The 26,588-nt window shown below is 42.5% G+C and overlaps 1 protein-coding gene across 7 annotated transcripts in view; it reads left to right on the top strand.

Moving 5' to 3' along the window:
* The window catches only part of CHD5 (chromodomain helicase DNA binding protein 5), a 142,713-nt gene that overhangs the window by 68,416 nt on the left and 47,709 nt on the right, over positions 1 to 26,588 (top strand). For all 7 annotated transcript variants that reach the window (XM_029578498.1, XM_029578499.1, XM_029578501.1 and 4 more), the window contains exons 11-20: positions 371 to 582; positions 8,543 to 8,674; positions 9,056 to 9,164; positions 10,991 to 11,182; positions 16,135 to 16,335; positions 17,209 to 17,346; positions 18,400 to 18,521; positions 20,339 to 20,512; positions 23,206 to 23,347; positions 24,987 to 25,118. In XM_029578498.1, the coding sequence (XP_029434358.1) occupies positions 371 to 582; positions 8,543 to 8,674; positions 9,056 to 9,164; positions 10,991 to 11,182; positions 16,135 to 16,335; positions 17,209 to 17,346; positions 18,400 to 18,521; positions 20,339 to 20,512; positions 23,206 to 23,347; positions 24,987 to 25,118 (1,554 nt within the window). The remainder of the gene's footprint in view (positions 1 to 370; positions 583 to 8,542; positions 8,675 to 9,055; positions 9,165 to 10,990; positions 11,183 to 16,134; positions 16,336 to 17,208; positions 17,347 to 18,399; positions 18,522 to 20,338; positions 20,513 to 23,205; positions 23,348 to 24,986; positions 25,119 to 26,588) is intronic.

Consider the following 26,588-nt stretch of genomic DNA (forward strand, 5'->3'; position numbering starts at 1 on the left):
TGCCTCAGGTACCCACTCAGATTGTAAGATCTTTGGGAAAGGGAATTACTGTACTTGTACTTGAATATTGCTGGGAGCCAGCCTGAATGTCCTCTGGAAAAGGCTGAAGATCCAAACTGATATTCAGTTATTAATACCCCTTTGCATACATCACTCTTCTTCATCTCGTACCTCCCGGCAAGAGGCAGTGGTATAAATACTTAGCAGTACCTCGCAGCCTCTTATGTCATTGCACTTCATAACAAATGATGGAGCCGGTAAGAGAGGGAAGTGCATGGCTTCTCCAGAGCCGTTGTCCATGCTGCTTCAAAAGAGGGGCTTAATGAAACATTTCATTTTTTGGTTCCTCTCTTGGTTCCTACCTGTGAAGCTGGAGTTGTATCACACAGTGATGTTCCGAAACTACCAAAGAAAGAACGACATGGATGACCCTCCGCCTTTTGACTACGGCTCCGGCGACGAGGACAGCAAAAGCGAGAAGAGGAAGAACAAGGACCCCCAGTATGCAAAGATGGAGGAACAGTATTATCGATACGGCATTAAACCAGAGTGGATGATGATCCATAGGATAATGAATCACAGGTAGGAGAGCAGGACGGAGAGAGATAGTAAAGTACGCAGCTATATCCCGCTAAGCATCTCTTTATTTTAATGACATCTTGATGAATTGCACAAATAAAAAAAACAAACAACTCTGTCTGGATCCCCTTTGGTGTGGATAGGACACTAGCACACAAGTTATTTTTTGAGTAGGGGAAACATACAAACACAGAGATGCACATGTAGACATGGTGATCCTATAATCCTGTTTTTCTTCCTTCGGAAAGTAGTCTTTGAGGCTACAGATGACCATGGTGAGACCGCACCTTGAATACTGTGTACAATTCTGGTCGCCGCATCTCAAAAAAGATATAATTGCGATGGAGAAGGTACAGAGAAGGGCAACCAAAATGATAAAGGGGATGGAACAGCTCCCCAGCTTGGAGAAGAGACGGCTGAGGGGGGATATGATAGAGATCTTTAAGATCATGAATGAGAGGTCTTGAATGAGTAGATGTGAATCGGTTATTTACACTTTTGAATAATAGAAGGACTAGGGGGCATTCCATGAAGTTATCAAGTAGCACGTTTAAGACTAATCTGAGAAAATTCTTTTTCACTCAACACACAATAAAGCTCTGGAATTTGTTGCCAGAGGATGTGGTTAGTGCAGTTAGTGTAACTGGGTTCAAAAAAGGTTTGGATAAGTTCTTGGAGGAGAAGTCCATTAACGGCTATTAATCAAGTTTACTTAGGGAATAGCCACTGCTATTAATTGCATCAGTAGAATGGGATCTTCTTGGTGTTTGGGTAATTGCCAGGTTGTTGTGGCCTGGTTTGGCCTCTGTTGGAAACAGGATGCTGGGCTTGATGGACCCTTGGTCTGTCCCAGCATGGCAATTTCTTATGTTCTTATATTGATTTAGATGTGGTCCAAGTCTGCATTAATAGGCTTTCAGTGATTTATTCCAGATTTCTTGGGTTTAGCACTGAAGCAGCTCTTTCTCTAAAGTTGCCTATCACAAGCTAAGCTTATATAGAGCCATGCATTTGGGAGATGATGTTATTTTTAAACAAGAGGAAAATCACCACCTCTGTTTCATTTGCTGGTGTTTCCCATCTGAAACAGTACTGAAAAACAACAACATTTGGTTTAGTTTCAATTTTGTATTTTAACGCACTAAATATTATTTATTTACTTATGTACTAACATTTCTAGCTCACTTAGGGCCTCAGTTCCTAAGCATGTTTCTCATAGACACAGAATGTAAGGAAAGCCTTAGGGGATTTATTTATTTATTTATCTATCGAGTTTTATATACCGTCGTTCGGTTTCGCCATCACAACGGTTTACAAAGTATCGATGTTTAACAGAGTGTTCAGAAATTCACGTGCTTGTTAACATTGTTATTGTAGTCGTTCTAAGCATAGTTCGGTTGTTAAAATTGTACAGGTTAAATTACGTGCTTTGTATTGGTTCTGCATGTGTATATGGGCCGGTAGGGAGGGAAGTTGTAGCATAGAGTCATTGGGTGTTTTGGTAGGCTTTGGTGAACATCCAGGCCCTTAGTGTGAAAATACTTGCTCCTAGTGGGTAACAGCTTTAAACAAATAAAATAACAATGTCAAATCTAAAAAACATAACCCAATACATAACAAGAAATAGACATAATACAGAATTAACACAAAACCAAAATGAAACAAAAAAAAATAGTCAACGTAAAACAAAATGAAAGGTTTTTTTCTTCCCAAGTGCACTGCTATCTAGTAGGGTTGCCAGCTTTTCCACAGAGCAGGACTGGTCACCTGGTGTGTGTGTGTGTGTGTGTGGGGGGGGTTGCAGCCGCCTCCCCCCCCACTCGCCTCTCATGTTTCCCTTTCAAATTGTGCCTTGATTGTTTTCCGGGCAGATGCTGCCTGCCTGTCTTCAGGGCTCAGGTTCTGCTCTCCTCCTCGTCTGTGACTCCCACATCTCCCAAACTAAAGATAATGGGCTGATGCTGGGAGCCCAGGCTATGGAAGCCTGCGGCTGCACCAGAAAGTAGCAGATGCCATTGGGCTGCCACCACTGATTGGCCCCTGGCCTTGCCTGACTGGGTTTTACAGTGTCCGGTTACCCTTGTCACCAGACTCTGTAGAACAGGCTGGAAAATCGGGCTTTCTGGTCCAAAACCGGGCATTTGGCCGCCCTACTATCCAGCACGTGACTAAGCTCTGAAAATTTCTTTTCATGGGCGAACTCGAATACAGATATCCTGCAGGTGCACACGCAGGTACAGCTGGCAGCTTCCATAGCGCTAAAGAGAAAAAGTGGGTAGTACTATTGGAGGTGATATGGCCAGCCCTGGTCTGTCTGTCAGGGGAGCTGTCCACAGCCTGGTGCTGAAAAGCAGTGAAAGGCATTGTAATGCACCCCGAGGTTTCTCGCGCGCTCTTAGAAACATAAGATATGCCATACTGGGTCAGACCAAGGGTCCATCAAGCCCGGCATCCTTTTTCTAACAGTGGCCAATCCAAGTCACAAGTACCTGGCAATTACCCAAACACTAAATAAATAAATCTCAAGCTACTATTGCTTATTATTTAATAGCAGTTTATGGATTTTTCCTCTAGGAACTTATCCAAACCTTTTTTAAACCCAGTTACACTAACTGCTGTAACCACATCCTCTGGCAATGAATTCCAGAGCTTAACTACTTGCTAACATCATGGAGTGCCCCCTAGTCCTCCTATTATCTGAGAGAGTAAATAACCGATTTACATTAACTTGTTCAAGTCCTTTCATGATTTTGTAAACCTCTATCATATCCCCCCTCAGCCGTCTCTTCTGCAAACTGAAGAACCCGAACATTTTTAGCTTTTCCTCATAGGGCAGCCGTTCCATGTCCCTTTTTATTTTGGTCGCCCTTCTCTGCACTTTCTCCATCACAATTATATCTTTTTTGAGATGCGGTGACCAGAATTGCACACAGTATTCAAGGTGCGGTCTCACCATGGAGTGATACAGAAGCATTATGACATCCATCATTTTATTCACCATTCCCTTCTTAATAATTCCCAACATTCTGTTTGCTTTTTTGATCGCCACAGCACTCAGGGCCGATGATTTCCTGGGTGGTAACTCCTAAGATAGAACCTAACATTATGTAACTACAGTATGGGTTATTTTTCCCTATATGCATCACTTAAGTAATCAAGAGCGAAGGAAGTTCCCAAGAATTTTACGGCACTGATCTAATTCCTCCTGTAACATGCATAAAGGTATAATTAAAGGCCTAGCCGAGAGTTACAGTATATTCACATCACATCGGTTTACAGTAAACGTATAGCAAATATGGAGAGAGAAAAGAGAAAAAGTTACAATGAACATTATAAATAGTTGCAGAAACCAGTAACAGTGAAAAGGTTATAGATTAGTATCATAGAGAGAGAAGATTTAGGAGGGAGAGCGACGAATAAGTTACAACAATATGAATTAGTCAATAAATAAGTAACAACAGGAACTATATACAGGAGGATTTTGTTGTGTGTTAGCTTGAGGGAGGGGGTGGGGGAGTTAAGTAAAGGCTTGTTTGAAAAGCCATGTCTTTAGTTTCTTTTTGAATTTCTGAGTGCTGGGTTCCAGTCGTAGGTCTTGGGGCATGGAGTTCCAGTGTAAGAGGCCAGCAATGCAGAGCGCTCTCACTCTGGTGGAGATGAGGTGGTTGAGTTTGGGCATGGGGATATGTAGGGTGCCGGTGTAGGCAGATCTGGTGGGTCTGATGGGGGTTTGTAATTGTAGTGAGTTGTTTAGCCAGTGTATATTGTGGTTATGCAGGGTCTTGTGTATTATTGTGAGTGTCTTATGGAGGATTCTGAAATGGATTGGGAGCCAGTGGAGGTCTTTAAGGATAGGAGTGATGTGATCGTATTTGTGAGGATTCTGGCAGTAGCATTTTGTAGCATTTGGAGGGGTTTGAGGGTGGTGGCAGGGAGGCCAAGTAGGAGGGAGTTGCAGTAGTCAATTTTGGAGAAGATTAGAGCCTGGAGGACAGTGCAGAAGCATTAGGATGGAGGAGGGGTCTGAGTTTTTTGAGAACATGTAGTTTCTAATAGCAGTCTTTCATGGTGTGGTTAATGAATTTTTTTAGGTTAAGTTGGCTGTCTATTATGACGCCAAGGTCTCTTACATGGTATAAAAGGTGGGGTGTGGGGTGATCAGGGTTGGTGTCAGTGGGAGGATTGGTGGTCTGGTTATGAGATATAAGAAGGAGTTCAGTTTTGGAGGTATTGAAGGCGAGGTTTAGATTTGTGAGGAGGTGGTTAATTGAAGATACACAGTTTTCCCAGATTTGGAGGGATTTGGGGATAGATTCAGTGATGGGGATTAGAATTTGGATGTCGTCCACGTAGATGAAGTGAGTGAGGCCTAGGTCAGATAGTAGTTGGCAGAGAGGCAACATGTAGATGTTGAAGAGGGTAGAGGATAGTGAGGAGCCTTGGGGTACGCCATGGGTGGATTTGATGGGAACTGATTCGTTTCCTAATTTGACTTTATATTGTCTATTATCAAGGTACGATTTAAATCATAGCAGGGCAGTGCCAGTTATGCCAATTTCTGTTAGTCTGTTTAATAGAATTTGGAGGCTGATGGTGTCAAAGGCAGAGGAAATATCGAGCATGGCTAGGATGTATGAGTGGCCGTTGTCTAGACCTTTGAGGAGTGTGTCAGTGAGGGAGATAAGCAAGGTTTCAGTGCTAAAGAATTTGCGGAATCCGAATTGTGAAGGGAATAGGATGCTGTGTTTTTCTAGGTAGTCCGTGAGTTGGGTGTTGACTACTTTTTCAAGGAGTTTTGCTAAGAAGGGGAGATTGGAAATGGGTCTGAAGTTGGCAGGTTTGGAAGGATCAAGGTTAGGTTTCTTTAAGATATATGCAGACACATTTTTTTTTTCAATGGAAAAGGACGTGCATGGATTTGGAAATGCGTTTTTCTCCCTCTGGGAACACCTCTTTGTAATGTGGCTATACGTGGACATGTTGAGGAGCACCATGGCTGCGTTGAGGGAGGCCTGTTCCCAGACTAGTAATTTCCACGATCTATGCATGTAAATGATTTGGAAAATTTCCCCCCTCCCTCCCTATTTTTTCCCTTTGTTGTCATTACTTCTGAAGGTCATCGCAAGGTCGCCAAAGTGTTGGCTGGCCCTCCAGTGATCTCCCTGGCCTCTCCTCGCACTCAGAGCTATAGGCTAATTATATTTTTATTCAGAACAAAACACACATTCAGGATCTGCCGACCTCCTCAGAGTGTGAAGAAGCCAAATGTTAAGGTGTTTTTTTTTTTTTGTTGTTGTTGTTGATTTTTAATGAAGCCTTAAATTTGCTGTTTGCTAATTTTAATATCCCAAAAGCTGATGCCACCCTCAGTCGGTGATTTGTGTGATTCCCAGTAAATCTGCTATGGTCAGTGTGTGGGAAAAGAAATGTTTCATTTCTAAAATGATGCATCCTATCAATCACTCGGCTTGCATATTCCATTAAAGCTTGTGCCACAACTGTTTCCATGGCAACGCTTTTATTACTGTACATCCCCCCCTCCCGCATGCCCGATGCCGGCGTACAATGGTAAAAAAAAAACAATTTAGGGCAGGCTAAACAGCAGCTTCATACAGTGGTGGCAAATCTCTCTCAATTCGTTACATTTGTGTGCTGTTTATCCTTAAACGTTGGAGATTCTGTCTTCTCTAAGCAAGCGTCCATGCATATTACTCCCATCAGTCGTGCTCTGGAAAGCATACCTGCACTGCCTTTTTGGGACATCACTATTTCTGTAGGGGGTTCCACTCTCGGTATCTCACCAAAAATTGTCCCTTAGCAACCTGAAGCGAAGGGCACATAAAGATGGCACTTTTCTCGGCCTCTGTGCCTGCACAAGGTCGTGCGCTGCGAAGCAACCTGCAGACTTTTACGCACTGAGAACAGGGAGCCTTCCGAGGGTGGGGCATTAAATGCACGTAGATAAATGCCTTTTCAGGTCCTTATGCTAGTATATAATAGTATTCACTGGGCAGAAGGGAGCCCCAAATCTGGTCCTGGAGAACCCACAACAAGCCTGGTTTTCCCAGGTAAATGAACTATGTTTGGTCTGGGAACAGAGTTGATGTGTTACATCACGCAAACATAGCTCATGAACATTCATTATGCATGTCCCGCAATCTAAACCTATTGTGGGTTCGGGAGGACTGGATTTTAAGCAGCACAGTACTGGAGAACGTGAAATTGCACGGACAAAAAAGGAAAGGACCAGTAACTCCTTTGTTGTGAATCTAATTTTTTTTTTTTTTTAAATTTAAGCAGAGTACCTGAGGGGTTTTATTAACAGCCAGGCCTAGTCCATTAACGCAGCTCCGATTCTTTCATTCATTCATTGTTTCAGTAGGAGTAAAGGCTTCCCAAACTCAGCCCTAGAGATTGTCTCATCCAGGTCTGCATTTCAGGATTACCACAGTGAATGTTCAGGAGATATATTTGCTTACAATTGGTGGTCTTAGGGCCCGATTAATTCACATATTCTCCTTTATCCCACAAACCCAGCCTGTCTTGAGGGGGGGGGGGGGGGTCCTAAGGGTTGCATTTGAGAAACCCGTCAGGGCATCGACGACTACATCCGCCACAGCTGTTTTGCAGTGGAGCAAACCGTCCAGCAGTGGATGACAACTTCATAAATAAGGATGTACGTTCGTTTGGAATGAATTGGTAATCTAAACCAAAAGAATGGCTCGGCTTACAGCCATGTTGCTTTACAGCACCAGTTTTTAAAAGAGATCTGGTGCAGCGGGAGTGACTAGGGACAGCCTCCTGCCCTTTTTACATGTGGATCACAGCAATGGAAGGGCAAGGAGGAATGTGGGTGACGGGGAGAAATAGCTGTAGAAAGTTATGTGCCTTCCCGCAAATAAATAAATAAATAAATAATATATATTCCCATACTGAAACTCGCATATGTATTTTCAGGGCGGAGAACAACTATTTTATAATCCGTTCAACTCCCGCGGCACGGTTCATAAAATACAGTCTTTACTATAGACTCAACAACTGTGTATGTCCTGACTTATGCACGCCATTGACAATTACCCTCTACGTATTTATTTCGTTTCCGTAAATGAAGCCAACCAAAATAAACCTTAAACAAACCAAAACACGAGTTTAAAAACAGCACCTAAAACAAAGCAAATTGAAACATTTTTCCCTATACACCTCTAGAGATAATATAAACCACACTTTGAAACACTGAATAAAACTGTAGTTCAATAATTGCCTGCTAGGGAAAAGTGTAGCGGCTATAAAAACAGTGGGCCTATTATTTCTAACCATCAGCCTCACAAAACAAAATTTAATTTGAATTTAAATCACAGGTAGCCCCTGGGGTTGTTTTAGTAAAATATACCCTTTTTTTTTTTTGTGTGTGTGTGACCATAATTACATGTTTTGTTTTGTTGTTTTTTAGTTCATAAATTGGTTTGATTTAAATTCAAACACATTTTTGTTTTTTTGAGGCTGAAAATAAGAGTCTCTCTTTTTATATATATATATCTTATCTATAGACACTACACCTGGCTCTAGCATGTAATTGTTAAACCACTGATTTGTTCAGTGTTTCGTAGAATAAACGTGGCTGAGTCTGTGCTGTTTAGTCAGCCTCTTTCCACGTGAACATACTTGCATTCAGTACTTGGAGCTATTCACACACCACGGGTCTCACCTTCCCTTTTGGAGGTGTTGTAAAGGCAGGGACGCTTTCACTCTTTTTTTTTTTTTTTAATGAGTTGAAATATATCTGAAGAAAACTTTTGTTAGATGGCTGGATCCTAGCGTATGGATTATGGCACAATGGGGTTTCAGGAACACGTGATCTCTGTCGTCCCGTCACAAGTTCTTAAACCAGAGTGCATTTTGTGGCCAAATCGGCTGTTGCTGCCTGTGTTGTTGACATCTCCCTTTCCAATGCTCTGTGTTGCAGCTTTGATAAAAAGGGAGATGTCCACTACCTGATCAAGTGGAAGGATCTGTCATATGATCAGTGCACATGGGAGATTGATGACATCCACATTCCTGACTATGAAAACTTGAAGCAGGCTTACTGGAACCACAGGTATGACTTGGGGGGGGGGGGGGGGGGTTTGTAAGGAAGAAGATATAATAAACTAGCAAGGTCATTACCAGGTCATGAATGTTGCTAGGTTTTCATTGATAAATGGTGGTGGTGTCTGTGTAAAGCACTGTAGAACTGCTTATTTTCATTGTAAAATAATTTTGCACATCTGTTATTAAAAAAAAAAAAAAAATGCTGGTCAGTTCATAGTTACTCCCTTTGTGCATAGGCAGCATTCATGCAAAAGTTTCATTTCAAGGTTTTGTAAAACCTGTATTTAACCTGTCGGGTAGCGCAGGTGAAAGTCCATTTTGATGCCGCTCTCTGTTTGTAAGGAGGCCATTTCTGGATGATTCTGGGAGTCTCCATTGTGCCTTTCAGAGAGCTGATGTTGGGAGAGGATGGGAGAGCCTCAAAGTGTCTGAGCAAGAGAGGGGGAAAACTCGGCGAGGAAAAACTGGAGAAGCCGCCATCGACCCCCATCGTTGATGTAAGTGGCGAGGCTGGCGACAAAGGTGTAAATGAAAATCAATAAATCCCACACAAAATGCAAATTGCTGAGGAAAATTCTCAAGTTCTAGAAAGCGACCATCATATAACGCCTAATTTTGCAATGTATAAAAACATCGCATTTACATGATGTTTTGAAGTAGAATCATCAGTCACATGCCTTCATATGTGTCCCTTATTTTTTGAAAAAATGTTTTAAGTTGCAAATAAAGGCCTGGATTTTCTAACACCGCCGGGCTCTCTGAATCCCGTGGTACAGGGGAGGCGAAACGGGGGGGGGGGGGGGGGGCGGTCCTGCGATAGCCGGCAGCGATCGCACCTCCACGGTACGATCGCTGCCGGCATCGTGCCGAATAACTACACCATGAAAGGTGTAGTTATTCGGCGCGAAACAGGAAGCGATACGGAAGCTTACCGTTTCGCCGTCAGCGCCGTCCATCCCGGTGCCGCCCCAACTCCTCCCCTTCCTGTCTTGACGCCCCCCACATTTAGTAAATGACCCCCAAAATCTTTCAGGACGTTTAATTGGACTCCCTTAGATTCAACAGCACTGACAACTGGCAGTGTTTCAAAATCTTCAACAGGGACAGCTGGATATAATGCATTCAGCTCGGCAGTCCTTATAAAAATATTCCATCGTGCAATTACGTCTAGAACCTTTCTTGTGTCAGGCCCCTGGACGGCCTCTGCTGAACTGAATGTAATGAAGTCAATCATCAAAGTGCATTCAGCGCTATTTAACCAAATATGCGCCCATGTTCTGCGGCCGCTGCTTAGCTGTACAAGTCCCTTATAAGGCTAAAATGTACACACAAAAAAAGTGGACATGCATTGAGCGGATCCGGGGTGGAGCGAATTAGGCGTATAACTACTGACATTCAGAGCTAGGCATATAAGTGTACATCTGAGTTTAAACGCCCCATAGAGCAGCTCTAAGCCTAGCCAGGTAGACTTATCCGGTGAAGTGCGCACATACACGCGCATATTCAGAGGCTTCGCCGTGCCACTGAATATTCGTTGGAACTTAGATAAGTTAGGTTACTTGAACGGCCGGCTTTGAATATTGACCTGAGTACTTCCCGCTACCCCTGACGCAGAGTTTTGAAGATTTCACAACATTACCCTTAAACATTTTTTCAAAAAACAAGGGAGACATATTTGTACACATTTGACCGATGATTATATTACATTTATTTATTTATGAAGTGTATTAATCGCTTTCCATTGTGGGCTAACTCAAGACTAGTTAGAGCTATTTTCCTTTCATCTCACTGAGCTAATGAAGGGAGCATAGCTCAATGTATTGTTAGCTCAATAAAAATGTATCACCTACAGCTTCATTGTTGACCCTTAATTCTACATATTTAACGTGTCCTCGCACAGCAACCACAATGCATAACCTACCGAAAAATCCATGGGCGCAGCACACATACAGGGAGTCTTTAAGGCACATGGTATATCATGACTAATGAATGCACTTCTATAAGGATGTTATATTTTTTAGTCTTGTAGATTGTGTTATTTTCTTTCTACTATTATTGTATTTGAGTTGTGGATACCTGGAATGCCATCCCAGTGGAGGTAGTGGAGCCAAAAAAAAACCCCAGTTACGTTTGAAAGGCATGGGATAAACACAAAGGATCCCTAGGATGGTGGTAACCTGCACAGAGTAGCAGTTACAATCCCAAAATACCTTACTGGGCAGACTGGATAGGCCATTTGTCTTTTTCTGCCATCATTTTTACGTCACTATGTGCTGCGGAAAGGCCATCGTCCAGGCTCTGACGTCTGCTTTTCTCCTTTCAGCCTACTGTTAAGTTTGACAAACAGCCGTGGTACATTGATGCAACTGGAGGCACTTTGCACCCTTACCAGCTAGAAGGCCTAAACTGGCTGCGGTTTTCCTGGGCCCAGGGAACAGATACTATTCTTGCAGACGAAATGGGGCTGGGGAAAACCGTCCAGACCATCGTGTATCTCTACTCCTTGTACAAAGAGGTGAGTTTCTTGCAGCCTGTGCTGTGTTTCTGTCCATATCCCGCTCCAGAAGAGCCGCCGTGATACCGTAAACACGCTCCCCAGTTAGACTGTGAATTATTTATTTAATTTTATTTTAAAATTATTTCTTGCCAGTACGAGGCAGGGTACGTACAAGCAATACCTAAATTGTGTGAGTTTTAACGTACGTTTCTTTAACTTGATGTTTTATGTGTATGCTCGCGCGTGCATGCGCATATGGGAATACTGTCCGTCTGCGTTGATTTGGCTTCCTCCAGGGTGCTCCCATTTCACACCCATAAAAATAATGCTAATGTCCGTCGCATCCAGTGACCTTTAAAATATCCTTCAGAATGCTGAGGCCCTGGGACTCGTCCCTTGAATAATTCCCTTGTGTGTGGATGTTTTTTTGTGCCTTGACGTCGCTGGTAAGGCTGGCATATTGATGATGATAATTCCTGGCTGTTGTAATATGATTTCCTGTACAAGGTTCGGTTCTCGACAGCTATGTATATGTGTGTCCTGTTTATTTTCTATATATATTATTTTATGTAGGTTTTCTGAATCTTGTGATCCTCCTCCAACTCGCATGTTGCAACGAGTACGATAATATATTTTAATAAACTTTAATTTAATTTTAATTTAATTTTTAATTTTAATACATTTTAATAAACTAAACTTAAATGCAATGAAAACTTCTTTTTCTTCCCCCCCCCATCCCTATCAACCCTAAATTCCAGTTTGAGAGGGCAATCGTTAAACAGCCTGCCCCCCCCCCCCCCCCCCACCAATGCTCACTGGAGACGCAGCAACCATTTGATCCTTTGCAGATTGGAAGAATTAAGCTTTCCATTAAAAATAAAAAGAACAGAATGTTTCAATTGCAAAATGAATCGTCTATTTAGGATGACGGGATGGCGAAAAGAAGCAGTCCATCTGCAGAGACGTTAGGCGAGGTGGGATGAGTAGTTTTCTGAAAGGGAAGTTTATTACACTTGATAATCTACAAAGTCTGTCCTGTCTCTAACTGATGGAAAGATTCAGCCTTTTCTGCACCATTAGTGAATGTTTAATTTTACGCCCAAATTTCCTTAATGCGAATACTCAAAATGGTGGATAGGCGACTAATGAATATTTTAAAATAAATAAAATGCCTCTTTAATAAGGACAAAAAGATGCCTTCTTTCAATCCTCGTCATCCAAGTATCATAACAGGTCTATAGCTAGTACCTGCCATTTGCCTGTAGCATTCCTCCTGTCTCCTTTTCTATTAAGTTCAAATTCAGTTGAATAGTGATCACTGATTCTTGCTGGTTTCCCACTTGCATTGTCTTGTCTTGTCTCTCTCGCCCCGTGCACTTAAAACGCTCCTTCTGAGAGACCACTGAGAATTCTTTCCTTGAAATTTCTACCAGCTCCATTTTCCCAATCAATATCTCTGTGATTAAAGTCGGCCATAATTACTACCTCTCCCTTCCCTTCTCTCAGCTGCTTAACTAATCTCCATGCATAATAGATTTTCCTCCATGTCAAGCATTCCAGGTGGCCAGTAGCAAAAGACCAATAGTTAATGATTTTCTGCAGTCATTTAATTTGATCTCTGTGAAGATTCTGTTGTACTTTCTCGGCCATGCTAACAGCTTTTCACTGGGCTAGCTTATAATGTTTCTGACCAGCCTTCAAGAGTTGTACTGTAGGAGCGTTTGTAGATGACAACTTTATATTGGACTAGTTCGATGTGTCTGTGACTATCTTTTGAGATCTACTCACAGTTGTGCTGAGTTAGTCCAGGGGTGGGCAACTGCAGTCGTCAAGTGCCACAAGCTGGTCAGATTTTTCAGGATACCGATGGTGAATATGCATAAAATGTATTTGCATACAATGGAGGTGGTGCATGCAAATGCATCTCATGAATATTCAGTGTTCATTGAGTGACCAACTTAAGACCCTCAAGGACCCGCCAATAAAAGCTCGATTGACCCTTATTTCTACATTTTCAAATGGACTAACATGGCGGCCACACTAATTAGTCTGGTGAAAAGGCATCAAATATAGATGGTTTGTGGACCTTTAGTTCAATATATCAAAGGTGGAGTAACGTGTCAACCGCACTATGTATGTATTTATTTATTTATTTATTTATTTCCTGCCCTTCCTATGTTCAGAGCGGGGAACAATATGAACATACACAATTGAAAGAATAAGAGAAACATGACAATACATAGATCAACCAAGAGGGAAGGGAATAACATAACTCTTCATAACAGTACATAGATTATCCAAAAGGGGGGGGGGGGGGGAGAGAATAAAATTCACAGAAAGGGGAGTTCATTCTATCAAGATAGTTGAGTTCTGTCTTCACTTCTGGCCCCTAAGTGGCACCTTCTGAGGGTGGAGATGTTGGGGTTAGTTTATTATCATTTAAGTTTGGGAACGCTTTTTTGAAGAGGAAAGTTCTAAGGGCTTTTTTAAAGAATGTTCCAGTTCGGAGACATCTTAATTCTTTAGGTAGGCTGTTCCAAAGGGAGAGGTCCTGTGGAGAAGGAGGTGCATTCTCTAGTTTCCTCAAGGTGGGCGAACTTTGGAGATGGGACATCTAATAGCATTAGATTAGACGATCTGAAGTGCTGGGGAGGGGTGTGGATTTTTATTATAGAGGAAATCCAGGGGGAGTCGTAAATTGTGAATCGAGGAGTGTATGATCTTGGCAAGCTTATATTGTAAATGGAAAGAGATTGGGAGCCAGTGCAAGGATTTGAGGACAGGAGAGATGTGATCATGCATGGGAGTACTAGTAAGGAGTCTTCCTGCCAAGTTTCGTATGATCTGTAGAGGACGTGTTGCATATAAAGGTAGACCTGTCAGGAGGGAGTTGCAGTAGTCTACGTTTTGTAGAAGGAGCAGTTGATAATGGTTCTTATATGGTTGTGCATGGAGAGCACAGAGTCAGTTGTGACTCCCAGATTTCTTATACTTTGCGAGGATGGTGATTAAATGGGAATCAAAAGAGAAATTGTTGGGTGTGTTATCTACTGGGTGGCGTGATAAGATAATGATTTCGGTTTTAGAGATGATGAGGGCTAATTTATTGCTGTGGAGCCTTCAAAGGAAACTTGGGTCCTCGCAGACTTTTTTTCCAGCAGTCGTTGCAAAGGTTTCTGTCTTCACCAGCTACGGTTTCTGCTCCAATCAAAGTCTCCTTGCAAACGTATTTATTTAAAATAATTTATATACCGCCTAGTCGGGAGTGCAAGACAGTTTACAATAAAATCCATACATTAAATAAAAACGGGAAACATGTGCCAATATAGTCTTGGCTACTGAAGGGGCTGGGGGCTAGAAACTGATTGGCCGATGGGGGTCACCTTAATGCTGCCAAGCATGCGTTGCACGAGTACAACCTGGCACTTTCACCATCGAACACCGTCGAGAGACATAATTGTAAAAGGATTCCCTTTCGACAGCTGCACTAAGGCTTTCCTTTCAGTACTTCTGAATGTGAGGTGGGTAGCAGTCAGAATCCTTATTTCGGCAGAAAGCTTGTGAAAACGACACGGAGCAGAGGGCGAATCCAGGATGTGCCTCACCACGTAGCTCGTTCTAGCACTAATTGTTCTTTTCAGCCCTGTTTTATCATGGACATTAAAAAAAAAACTCTGCAGTTCTAGCCGGAGTCGGTAAGGCATTATTGAAGCCTCTCTCTTAGCTCTGATTTATTTTTGGACGGATAAAACCCTGCAGCGCACCTTGAGAGGTTTGTGTTAAGCGTATAGTGAGGTTCACTGTGGTTGAAACAATGTCTGCTTCATAAAAAAAAAATTGTTCTTTTAAACTTCGTCCGTTGCATGGGGGAAACCAGCTGTTTCCTGTGGCTTATTGCATGAGAAAGCGCTGGTGTCCTGGAACAGCTGTCAGTGGATGGACGGATGCACTCGGGACGCTTTATTCAGGCTCCTTTTATGCTGCCGGTTCAGCATACGACAATCCGTGGGTGCATGTGGTTTAAATTTAAAAAAAATGGATTTGATGATTGTGTACTAAGGACAAAATTAAACCACAGTTAACTGCCTTTCAAGGAGACCTGCCACCAGAATGTTTTTTTAAAGAATAACCTGCAGTCACTTACCATAGGAGGCTGTGATTTTGACAACAGCATCTGCTTTAAAATAAGTTCTTAATATTTCTTAATGGGCTACTGCATCAGTGGGACTTGGCCTTCTCCTGTCGTTGCGTGCAGGCAGTTCCTGAAGTGACATCACTGCAGGTCTATATAAGGAACTGCATTTTTTGCGGTGACATCACTGTAGAACCTTGCAAGGAGTTGCATTCCTGCAGTGACATCAGAAGGTTAGGTCCCAGTTTTGCAGTCATTTTAAAATTCTTCACAAGTACCACACCAGAAAGTGATCTAAAAAAAGACCTAAGCTTAAAAACGTATGCTTCAGTAAACTGAAGTTTTAATAACATCTTGTCATTGCTCCGTGTGTGTGTGTGTGTGTGTGTGTGTGTGTGTGGTGTGTGTGTGTAGGCACACTTGTGAGTAAATTGTTTTTCTGCATTGCTTTGGCGTCCTGCAGAGCGCTCCCATTTCTCACCCTTAAAAACCCCGCTGGTATTCTCCGCACCCGGTGACCTTTAAACTATCCTTCAGAAGGCCGAGGCATGCTCATTCAGAAATCCTAACTGATTTCCAGCGTTGGGTTACAGGAGCACAAGCCCCCCCCATCCCCCCCCCAATGCAATACAACCTGCAATCTAGGATGCTGTTTGCGCGCTGCCAATTATGAACGGTCACCAAAGTCCGAATTACCAAATAGCTATGAACAACTGTTACAGGCGCATAGTTCTGGCTAACTGATTTGTGTCCACTACGAGCAGCTTGTCTGATTTCAGTGTGTCCCAGTGTAAGTGGCTTTCTACAGTCCCTGCTCCTGACTTCTCTTCCTGAACAGGGTCACTCGAAGGGGCCCTATCTGGTCAGTGCCCCCTTGTCCACCATCATCAACTGGGAGCGGGAGTTTGAGATGTGGGCCCCGGATTTTTACGTCGTCACCTACACCGGAGACAAGGAAAGCAGGGCAGTCATCAGAGAGAACGAGTTCTCTTTCGAGGACAACGCCATCCGGAGCGGGAAGAAGGTCTTCAGGATGAAAGTAAGGAGTCACAGAGACAAGTTCAGAAGGAAAAAAAAACTAATTCAGGGAAAGCATTCTCGCTTGCACGCCGCGTGGCTGCTTTCCATAGATCTTGCATTAGTTTCTATGCCTGACAGTGCAGTTGAAGGGTATGACCTGCTGTTAGATCCAGAGCCATTGATCATCTCAAAGGGGACTGTTTTTATCACATGTGTAGTTTACCTGAAATCCTTTCCGGCCTATACAGCCCCCCCCCCCACCTTTGTTTCATTTTAATATTAAGATGTGTATTGACGAGCTGCTAACTTGATTTATGCTCCTGGGCTGCAGGGAAGCACTTAGCGAGGCCCTCACGGTGGTCCAGACAGCTTAAGGTTTACCACATTTTTCTTCTGCTTCTCCTTGGGCATGTATAATTCAGAGCCAAGTGCCAGAGCACAGTGTTCCTTCCACCCCGTCAAGGCTGCTAGTCTGACATAAAATAAACATCCCAAAAAGTACCCCAGAACTACTATTTTATATATATCCGTGGAAGACCATCATATAATAGAGCTCAAAAAACACCAATTCACTGGGACTACTTCATGTCACTAACGCGTCAAAACTGGATCTTAACTTTAATCAATGGTCTCCCCAATTTTCTTTGTAAATGGTTTTTATATTGCACTGAAATCCAAAGGAGAAATGCCACACTTATCTTAATCAAATGAAGATCAGCACTGTGAACTTAAACACTGCAGTTCAATTCATTAATTCAGTTCGCTTAACCAAGAGGTTGAGCCTGACACAAACTGTGTCTCGGTGCCTTCATCAGGTACCAAAAATAGACTTTGATATTGCCTTGGTCAAATGTGCTGAGATTCTGATTTTATTTTTTTTATTGCAATTCAGAAAGAAGCTCAGATAAAATTCCATGTCCTGCTGACGTCCTATGAACTCATCACCATCGACCAGGCCATCCTGGGGTCCATAGAGTGGGCGTGCCTTGTGGTGGATGAGGCGCACAGGCTGAAGAACAACCAGTCAAAAGTAGGTGTTCTTCAGAAGCGCCAGTGAGTGGTCACCTGTCAGCAAAGTTTCTCATATTTTTCGGTGCTGGGTTCAATGTCCTTCAACAAACGAGTGAGCAAGCTTGATTTTAGAACTGGTTATCATGACATCCAAATACTGTAGTTCAGATAATTCCTTGGTCCGATACAAGAAAGGGGGCAATGTGTTAGTCCGCCAAACATAAAATGGGTTAAGAGGAAATCAACAAAGTAGCTGAAAAATATAAATATGTAATATGTATGTATTTGCTTGCTCAACATTTTCCTCCTGCTCTTTTGGGCTTTCAACTTAATTGGAAGCAGTCTGTATTGGGTTATGGTGCAAATACCTAAAAGGTTGCTTCCTATTTTGTAAACCACATACCTAGCCCCTGGGCTCTAGTTGGCGTGCAACCTGATTCTGACCAGTAGGTGAAAAGGTGCCGCTGTTGAGCAATGACTGGGGGACCCCTCTCTCCGCACTCTCCCCACCCCCCCCTCAGGGACTGTGAATGCTGCATCTGCAAGAGTCAATCTTGGCTCTCGAACATCTGCCACATGGCAGTGCCCAGCACTAAAGATTGACTTGTTGGGAAAGCCAGCACTTCCTCCTACCGACATTGAGAGGGGTAATTCTCAGCTTGGTAAATACTCAGGTTAACCAAGGCAAAAAACCTTGGTAAAGTACATTTGGACCAATAGGTTTAGTGTGAATCACTAATTAATGGGCCTTTTTCAAGAAGGACTTTTACCCCATCCTATATGTATGGAAAAAAAAATAGTTATTGAATAAGTTCTGAGAGGGTATTGTAGGGAAACTGGAATTGAATGAGCTTTCTTGAGTGGTCATTATTATGAGCCTTTTCTTGGTGCCAAAACTGCTTGCATTCTTGCCAAAGTGTTGAAGACTTGAATTATATGTAATTGGGCCAGGCTGAGAGGAATCCCCACCGGCAGGGGAGACTCCGCTCCAGTGCAGCGGCGTGTGGATAATTGAAATGAATTGTTGTTGTCGCCTTGTCAAGACTGCTGGCACATGACTTCCTTTTATAAGTTCTTTAGGGTATTGAATAGCTATAAGATCGACTATAAGCTGCTGCTAACCGGAACACCACTGCAGAACAACTTGGAAGAGCTCTTTCATCTTCTCAATTTCCTGACGCCTGAGAGGTTTAAGTAAGTCCATATTCTTATCCCTCAGAAAACCTGATGGTGATGTGATGGCCTATGTAATTACCTCTGCGGGGTACAAAGGATCTAAACATTGCGTGCAGAATTAAGGAATGCCTTTTCTTGATTGGATTACTGTTCCCTGTCCTGCAGAAGGATTATGACCTATAGAAGTAAGGAGTTAACCAACAGGTTCCGGGGGAATGAATTTTCCAAGCCATTCACTCTCTTAAAACGCGGCGAATAACCGATCTGAAAGTAGCTTGGGACTCGGTGTGCTCTGAAGAGCGCGCATAACCCAGTTTTGTGGATACTTTAGTGTACACTGGGGAGAGGAGTTCCGGGGGGACGGAGTTGGGACTTACACATTTTTTTTACTTTTATTTTTCAAAAGAAAGATTACTCATTGGTGCGAGGGAGTTTGGGGGATGTGCCAGGGCACTCTCCCCGGAATTGTCACACCTAACTAATGCGCATGCATTTATTTTGGAAATACTTTACCCTTAGCCCCTGTTAGAAAATTATCCTCTGGGCTAACTCAAGGCTAGTTAGAGCTATTTTCCTTTCATCTCACTGACCTAATGAAGGGAGCAAAGCTTTCCAACGATAGGCTCAATATATTGTTAGCTCAATAAAAAAGTAACATCTACAGCATCTTTGTTGACCTGTAATTCTACATATTAATGTGACCTCGCACAGCAACCACAATGTATAACCTACAGAAAGATCCATGGGTGCAGCACGCATACAGGGAGTCTTTAAGGCACATGGTATATCGTGACTAATGAATGCTCTTCTATAAGGATGTTATTGGATAGTAGGGATGGATGACATTTGGGATTAAATCTGGTCCCTGCTCTACAATTAGAAATTAGTTGAGATTGGACAGGAAGGTTTTGGCAGTCTGTGCTGCAAGATACATCCCATGAGTCCTTAGCATTGTATAATACATAAGGCTTTTATAGTACAGATGAAAAAATGGCTGCAAAATTCATCCGAGTGGGACTTCACCTTGTCTGATGAAGAACAAATTCTCTCCAGAAGCCTCTGAGTTGTAGATGACCTCTGATGCTGGTTATGGTTAATTTTTTAATGCATTTGAAAAGGGCTGGGTTGACATTTAAGCAGCTTTAATACTTCCTGCTTCAAGCAAGCTAACTCCCCTAGTCCTCTATCCATTTATCTGCTGATCACAAAAGTATGGTGACATTCAGTGAAATCATAACAGCTACACTGGGAGCCCGGGTAACCTCTCTTTAATGAATGTGCTTTAACAAATGTGCATAGACAGCACACAATGTTTGTTTGTTAAATGCATATTAGGCTATATGCTCACTGGTTGAAATGTTTCTATATCTAATTTTGGGGTTCTGCCACTCGGGAATGATCATTCTCTACTCACCCATGATCAATAAGAATTAAAAAAACAAAAAAAACCCCAATATAATAAGCATCCATTCCATATTCCCTTTGCATGCAGCTACTTGCACGTAATTTCATAAAATATGCACAGAAAGCATTTATAGGCTGAAACATAGTGCTTCTGCCTTTGGGTCTGAAACATCTCATTTGTATTGGTAACACGTCTTTCAGAACAGGATGTTTCTCAAAGTGCATTAATGTTCCGTTAAGAGTGTGCTAACATAATACCTGAGCAGGCTGCATTCTCAGATGATGCTGTTCTGTGTGTTATTAGATGGATTCTCTACCCAGGGGAGAGAATCCGTAGACACTGAGCTTCCTTTTCGCGCCCCTTGACTGGTTGAGCGCCTGCTGCCTCTCCGGGCCTTCTGGCTCATCATGGAATTCACTTTTTTTTGCAGCAACCTGGATGGGTTCCTAGAGGAGTTTGCAGACATTTCGAAGGAAGACCAGATTAAGAAGCTGCACGACCTGCTGGGGCCCCACATGCTGAGGCGGTTGAAGGCCGATGTCTTCAAGAACATGCCTGCCAAGACCGAGCTCATCGTTCGAGTGGAGCTCAGTCAGATGCAAAAGTAGGTAGTAGCTTGGCTACCTCATGCCCTTTGGTTTGTTTCTCACCAGGTCTAACATTATAGTAGCAGGAGTAAATAACAAAGCAGGTCAAGATGCTAGACTCGGAATTAACGTGCAATCTTTGGTCAAGGTTCTCTAGGGTAATGTTGGAGGATGCGATATCGTTTATTGGGCCTACCAAAAAAATACATGTTTGTGTTATTGTTTTGATGGCCCCATCAAAGCTGTTTATAATCTATAAAATACGCTGTTCCTCCTGGGAACGATATGGACACAAGCATTTTGATCCGTGATATTCTCTAGCGTGCTTTGAAATCTAGATAAACTCTAAAGCTCGGCATGCAAAGCTGCCATGGAAAAGTGAAAAGACTTCGCAGATACCCTGCAAATTCATGGCTCTCTTGCATCTTAACTGATGAGACCGGTGGGTCTTCAGTTGTTTTTATCAGCCATATCCGCTGATAACCTGAAGGGGAGGCCCTTGTTCAAAGCATTTTATAAAAGCAAAGAGAGCGTCTGACTGATTGGAGCTGAACCACTTGTGGCCCACTGAACCACTTGTGGCCCACTGTCGACTCTTTTCTTTTTTTATGTTTCTAAAACACTTTTAATCATACCACTGTAAAACTCATCCAAAGATGTTATAGCGCTTGAGCTTTTGAAAATGAGTCTAGTCGTCTTTTCAACTTTATTTTGAGAATTATCATCGGAGGGCTTCAACACAGCCATTCCCAGGGAAGGGGAGGGCGATTTTCAGCAACATAAGAACATGCCATACTGGGTCAGACCAAGGGTCCATCAAGCCCAGCATCCTGTTTCCAACAGTGGCCAATCCAGGTCATAAGAACCTGGCAAGTACCCAAAAACTAAGTCTATTCCATGTTACCGTTGCTAGTAATAGCAGTGGCTATTTTCTAATTCAACTTAATTAATAGCAGATGTAATGGACTTCTCCAAAACTTATCCAATCCTTTTTTAAACACAGCTACACTAACTGCACTAACCACATCCTTTGGCAACAAATTCCAGAGTTTAATTGTGCGTTGAGTGAAAAAGAACTTTCTCCGATTAGTTTTTAATGTGCCACATGCAAACTTCATAGAATGCCCCCTAGTCCTTCTATTATCCGAAAGAGTAAATAACAGATTCACATTTACCTGTTCTAGACCTCTCATGTTTTTAAACACCTCTATCATATCCTCCCTCAGCCGTCTCTTCTCCAAGCTGAAAAGTCCTAACCTCTTTAGTCTTTCCTCATAGGGGAGCTGTTCCTTTCCCTTTTTTTTTTTTTTGTCGCCCTTCTCTGTACCTTCTCCATCGCAACTATATCTTTTTTGAGATGCGGCGACTAGAATTGTCACAATATTCAAGGTGCGGTCTCACCATGGAGCGATACAGAGGCATTATGATATTTTCCGTTTTATTCACCATTCCCTTTCTAATAATTCCCAACATTCTGTTGGCTTTTTTGACTGTCGCAGCACACTGTACCGACAATTTCAATGTGTTATCCACTATGACGCTTAGATCTCTTTCTGGGGTGGTAACTCTTAACATGAAACCTAACATTGTGTAATTATAGCATGGGTTATTTTTCCCTATATGCATCACCTTGCACTTATCCACATTAAATTTCATCTGCTATTTCGATGCCCAATTTTCCAGTCTCACAAGGTCTTCCTGCAATTTATCACAATCTGCTTGTGATTTAACTACTCTGAACAATTTTGTATCATCTGCAAATCTGATTACCTCACTCATCGTATTTCTTTTCAGATCATTTATAAATATATTGAAAAGTAAAGGTCCTAATACAGATCCCTGAAGCACTCCACTGCCCACTCCCTTCCACTGAGAAAATTGTCCATTTAATCCTACTCTCTGTTTCCTGTCTTTTATTCAGTTTGTAATCCACAAAAGGACATCGCCATCTATTCCATGACTTGTTACTTTTCCTAGAAGCCTCTCATGAGGAACTTTGTCAAACGCCTTCTGAAAATCCAAATACATTACATCTACCGGTTCACCTTTATCCACATGTTTATTAACTCCTTCAAAAAAGTGAAGCAGATTTATGAGGAAAGACTTGCCTTGGGTAAAGCCATGCTGACTTTGTTCCATTTAACCATGTCTGCATAGTTGCAAAATATGTGGCTACTTTTACCCTGTGCACTTGTTTCTTTTTGCAAATTAGCATAAAATATGTATGTGCTAAAAGCGCTCATGTACATTGCAGCTGCTATTTGTCTGGGCGGCTGAGGTGGGGAGGGAGTGGAAGTGTAAACTAGCGTGTATACTTTGGAATATCATGCCTCTTATTTTAAACCTGACTAAAAGTGCACGCAATGCAGAAGCTCACACGTACATTATTCAGACAGGCCAAGTTAGTTACCCAGTTAAATTGTTTTGAAAACTGCCCTCTTAAATTGGATTGAACATGCTGTGCTGCTGGGCTGTGTTCTGAATCTTTGTACAGCCTCTAATAAGAGAAAACTGATAATTCCCAGCATGCTACTCCCAAAATATGAAAATTTCTCTAGATCACTTCAAAGGGTTTAATAACCTCTGAGGACAAAAGACTTTGACTGTGTCTCCTCCGAGCATACTGTACATGCTGAGGTCAAGCAGATCATTAATTACCAATGGCTGACCACATTAAACCATGCTGCCTCTCTGTTTAACTTTGATTTAGGAAGTACTACAAGTTTATACTGACTAGGAATTTTGAAGCTTTGAACTCGAAAGGAGGTGGGAACCAGGTGTCACTGCTCAACATCATGATGGACCTGAAGAAGTGCTGCAATCACCCTTATCTTTTTCCTGTTGCTGCTGTGGTAGGTTTCTTTATTGCATCTACATATACAGTATATTGTAATGTAACCTTAGTTACTCTAATCAGGAGGCGAGCTTTCGTATTTTATTGAAAATTATGCAAAATATGAGAGATGAATGAATGAAATCATAGGGCATGATTAGTGTGTTTCAGCTTTTACCCGTTCTCTCCCATGTATCCCCTCCTCCAAATAGGATCAGTGATGCCATGAAGAGTGTGAACGTATAACTCCATGTTAAGGGTGACAGCTTGGTTTTACCCCATTGCGTGCAGGGAGATGTAGTTGTAACTTCCCTAAGAGAAACCGAGCCACATCATTATGCATGCAAGGGATAATTCTAGAATCATCTCAGCTTGATGCTGAGTTATAGGACCACACAAGTTATAAACCTCCTGTAGCCAAGAGACTCCTCAAAGCTTCATCGTCTACTGTTCTTTGGTTGGCCACTAAGAGTCACCAAAAGAACCAATTTGCTTGAGCAGTTCCATCCTGAAGAAGGAACATCATTTTCACCTCATGCTTGACAGTGCAGAATTGTAAACTCTTAACATCCAGCTGGCTCTTTCTTCCCCCTGTGACAGAAGAACCGACATCTGATTTTCCGTTCATCTGTTTCTGTCTACTTGTCTCTCCTTCATTGAGATCAGCAGTAGAATTGTTTTAGTACTCCCAGGAAGTGAAATAAACTATTCCTATATTGTATTGTCCATTTTGCTGCATAAGGCTTATCCTGAGGTCTAAAAGTTGAATTAATAAAGGGGGGAATTTTCAAAGGTACTTATGTGCATTAAAAACTGGTTTTATTTGATAAGGGGACTCTTTGAAACTAGCCCTGGTGGGTTTGTGAGTAAAAGCATGCACAGAAGATGATTTCCTACCGACCTTTACACGCACACTAAAAAGGTGTTCTGGAGAGCAGAGGGGGGGGGGGGGGGGGTGGGAAGGATTGGGATTTATGTGCATTATACTTTGGGACCTTTGTATTCAGTTTTTATTTTATTTTCCCCTGGAATTTTATCAATGTTTGTTATAATGAATGAAAATGGGAGAAGTGGGGGGAGTAGGAGAAAAGTCATTTTCCCCCTATGTTTGTTGGTTATAAAAGCTAATAAATTCTTGGTAAAAAAAACCAAAACAAAACCCTGAAAACTGAGGTCCCTGATTCTGCTTTTCATTTTTTAAAGCATGCACGTAAATCCGTGCACATGAAGTTGCACCCGTGCATGTGTGACACAAGTGGTTCTGTGCATGCCTGCAAATTTCTGAAGCAGATTGATGCACATGAGTTCGCTGTTGAAATCCTGGCTGAAGTGTGTGGGTAAAAAAAAAAAAAAGCACCCATGAGTCTTAAGCCTATGCGAGCTGCTTGAAAATGAGCCTCAAACCTACAGTGTGCACATGACTTCATGAGAGAGCGTCACCCAGTCTGCTTTCTTTTCATGGATGCTTTGCAGACCCAGTAGGTACTTAAGTACTTTCTAGAACTGTGTCGGCCCTTTGGCGGAGTCGCACCTGTCTAATTGTTTTATAGGCCAATATGGACTCTTCCTTGAAGGCTTCAAAGGGAAGGGTTCTTTGAACAGACAGAAGACATTATCAGTAACCATTCTGTAATTTCTGGTGGGGGGCGGGGTCTCAGGAGGCTCCGGTCTTGCCAAATGGATCATACGATGGCAGCTCATTGGTCAGATCTTCCGGGAAATTGATGCTGCTACAGAAGATGCTAAAGAAACTCAAGGATGGCGGGCACAGAGTTTTGATCTTCTCTCAGGTGAGATAACAAACTGCCTGACATGGAATATTGCGTTACTTCTCTTTGCATGGCAAATATGACAGGAGAAAAAAGGCCAAACTGGCCCCATCCAGTCTGCCCTGTTGCGGACTTCCACTTTTAGGTGAGCCCGCAAATTCCCATGCGCAACCCTTCCCAATTGTTTTTACTTCAGCTTTCGGCCCATTTCCTATCGCCTCCCTCCAGATCTGTCCCCAGCAGGCCCATAAATATAGTGCAGTACTGGCTTTCGCCATCTCAGCTGGTAGGCCATTTGAGGCTTTGATTCTTATAAGATCAATATTAAATCCAACACCCAAGTCCCCTTCAAGGTCTTATTACCAAGTTATCTAATAATCCACACAGCTCTCAAAACTAGTAAACTGTTGTGCAAAACATCCCCCCGTGCTCATGGGTGGAGTCGAGGAGAAGCCTGCTGGTTAGAGCAGTGGGGTTGCAAGGCAGGGACGTCGGGGTTCAGATCTCACTGATGCTACTTGTGACCTTGGGCAAATCACTTCAGATACAAATTGACAAATTAATTTTCAGGGGAGTCAAGCATGTAAGTAGTTGTGCTCGCGTACATGCTGTTTTACAAACTTCAAAAGTATGCGCATATTTTCAGCTTTGCATGCACGTTAACCTGTGCAAACAAAGGGTGGGGAGAGATCTCAAGACATTCCAGGCTGGGGCCAAGAGTTGCATTCAGAAGTTGATACTTTATAAGAGATTTATGTGAATACATTAGACAACTTATTTGCGCAATTTTATACCTGTTAATTATCTAGCGTATTTCATATCGGAGTCATCTGTTTTTGGGTGGGAGGTCTGGGTGAACTGGGGGGAGTTCAGGGTGAAGCAGTAGGAGGGTCTCGGTGAACTGGATGAACTGGTGGAGGAATCGGCAAACTGATTTCAAGTAATTGCGGATATTTTAAAATGTACCTACTTCTGCATGTAAATCAGAGTTTTATGCATACAAGTTTTATTTTTTTTGCACATAAAATATATGCACATATGTATATAAAACAGGTAGAGAAAAGTACATGCTTTCCATGCATTGCAAATATTTTCATGATCTGAAACATTTGGGCATATGTGAGGGATGTACATATACGTATTCTAAGCACAAAGGAAGAACGGGATCTGGGGGTGATTGTATCTGATTATCTTAAGGTGGCCAAACAGGTGGATAAAGCAACAGTAAAAGCTAAAAAGATACTTGGCTGCATAGGGAGAGGAATTGTCAGCAGAAAAAGGGAGGTGATATTCCCCTGTACAGGTCCCTGGTGAGACCTCACTTGGATTACTGAGTACAATTCTGGAGATCGCACCTTCAAAAGGATATAAACAGGATGGAGTCTGTCCAGAGGGGGAGGCTGCTAAAATGGGCAGTGGTCTTCATTCTAGAGCACATGGAGATAAACTTAAAGATCTAAACATGTACACCCTAGAGGAAAGGCGAGAGAG

This window comes from Rhinatrema bivittatum, chromosome 15, assembly GCF_901001135.1.
Source record: "Rhinatrema bivittatum chromosome 15, aRhiBiv1.1, whole genome shotgun sequence".
Lineage (NCBI taxonomy): Eukaryota > Metazoa > Chordata > Amphibia > Gymnophiona > Rhinatrematidae > Rhinatrema > Rhinatrema bivittatum.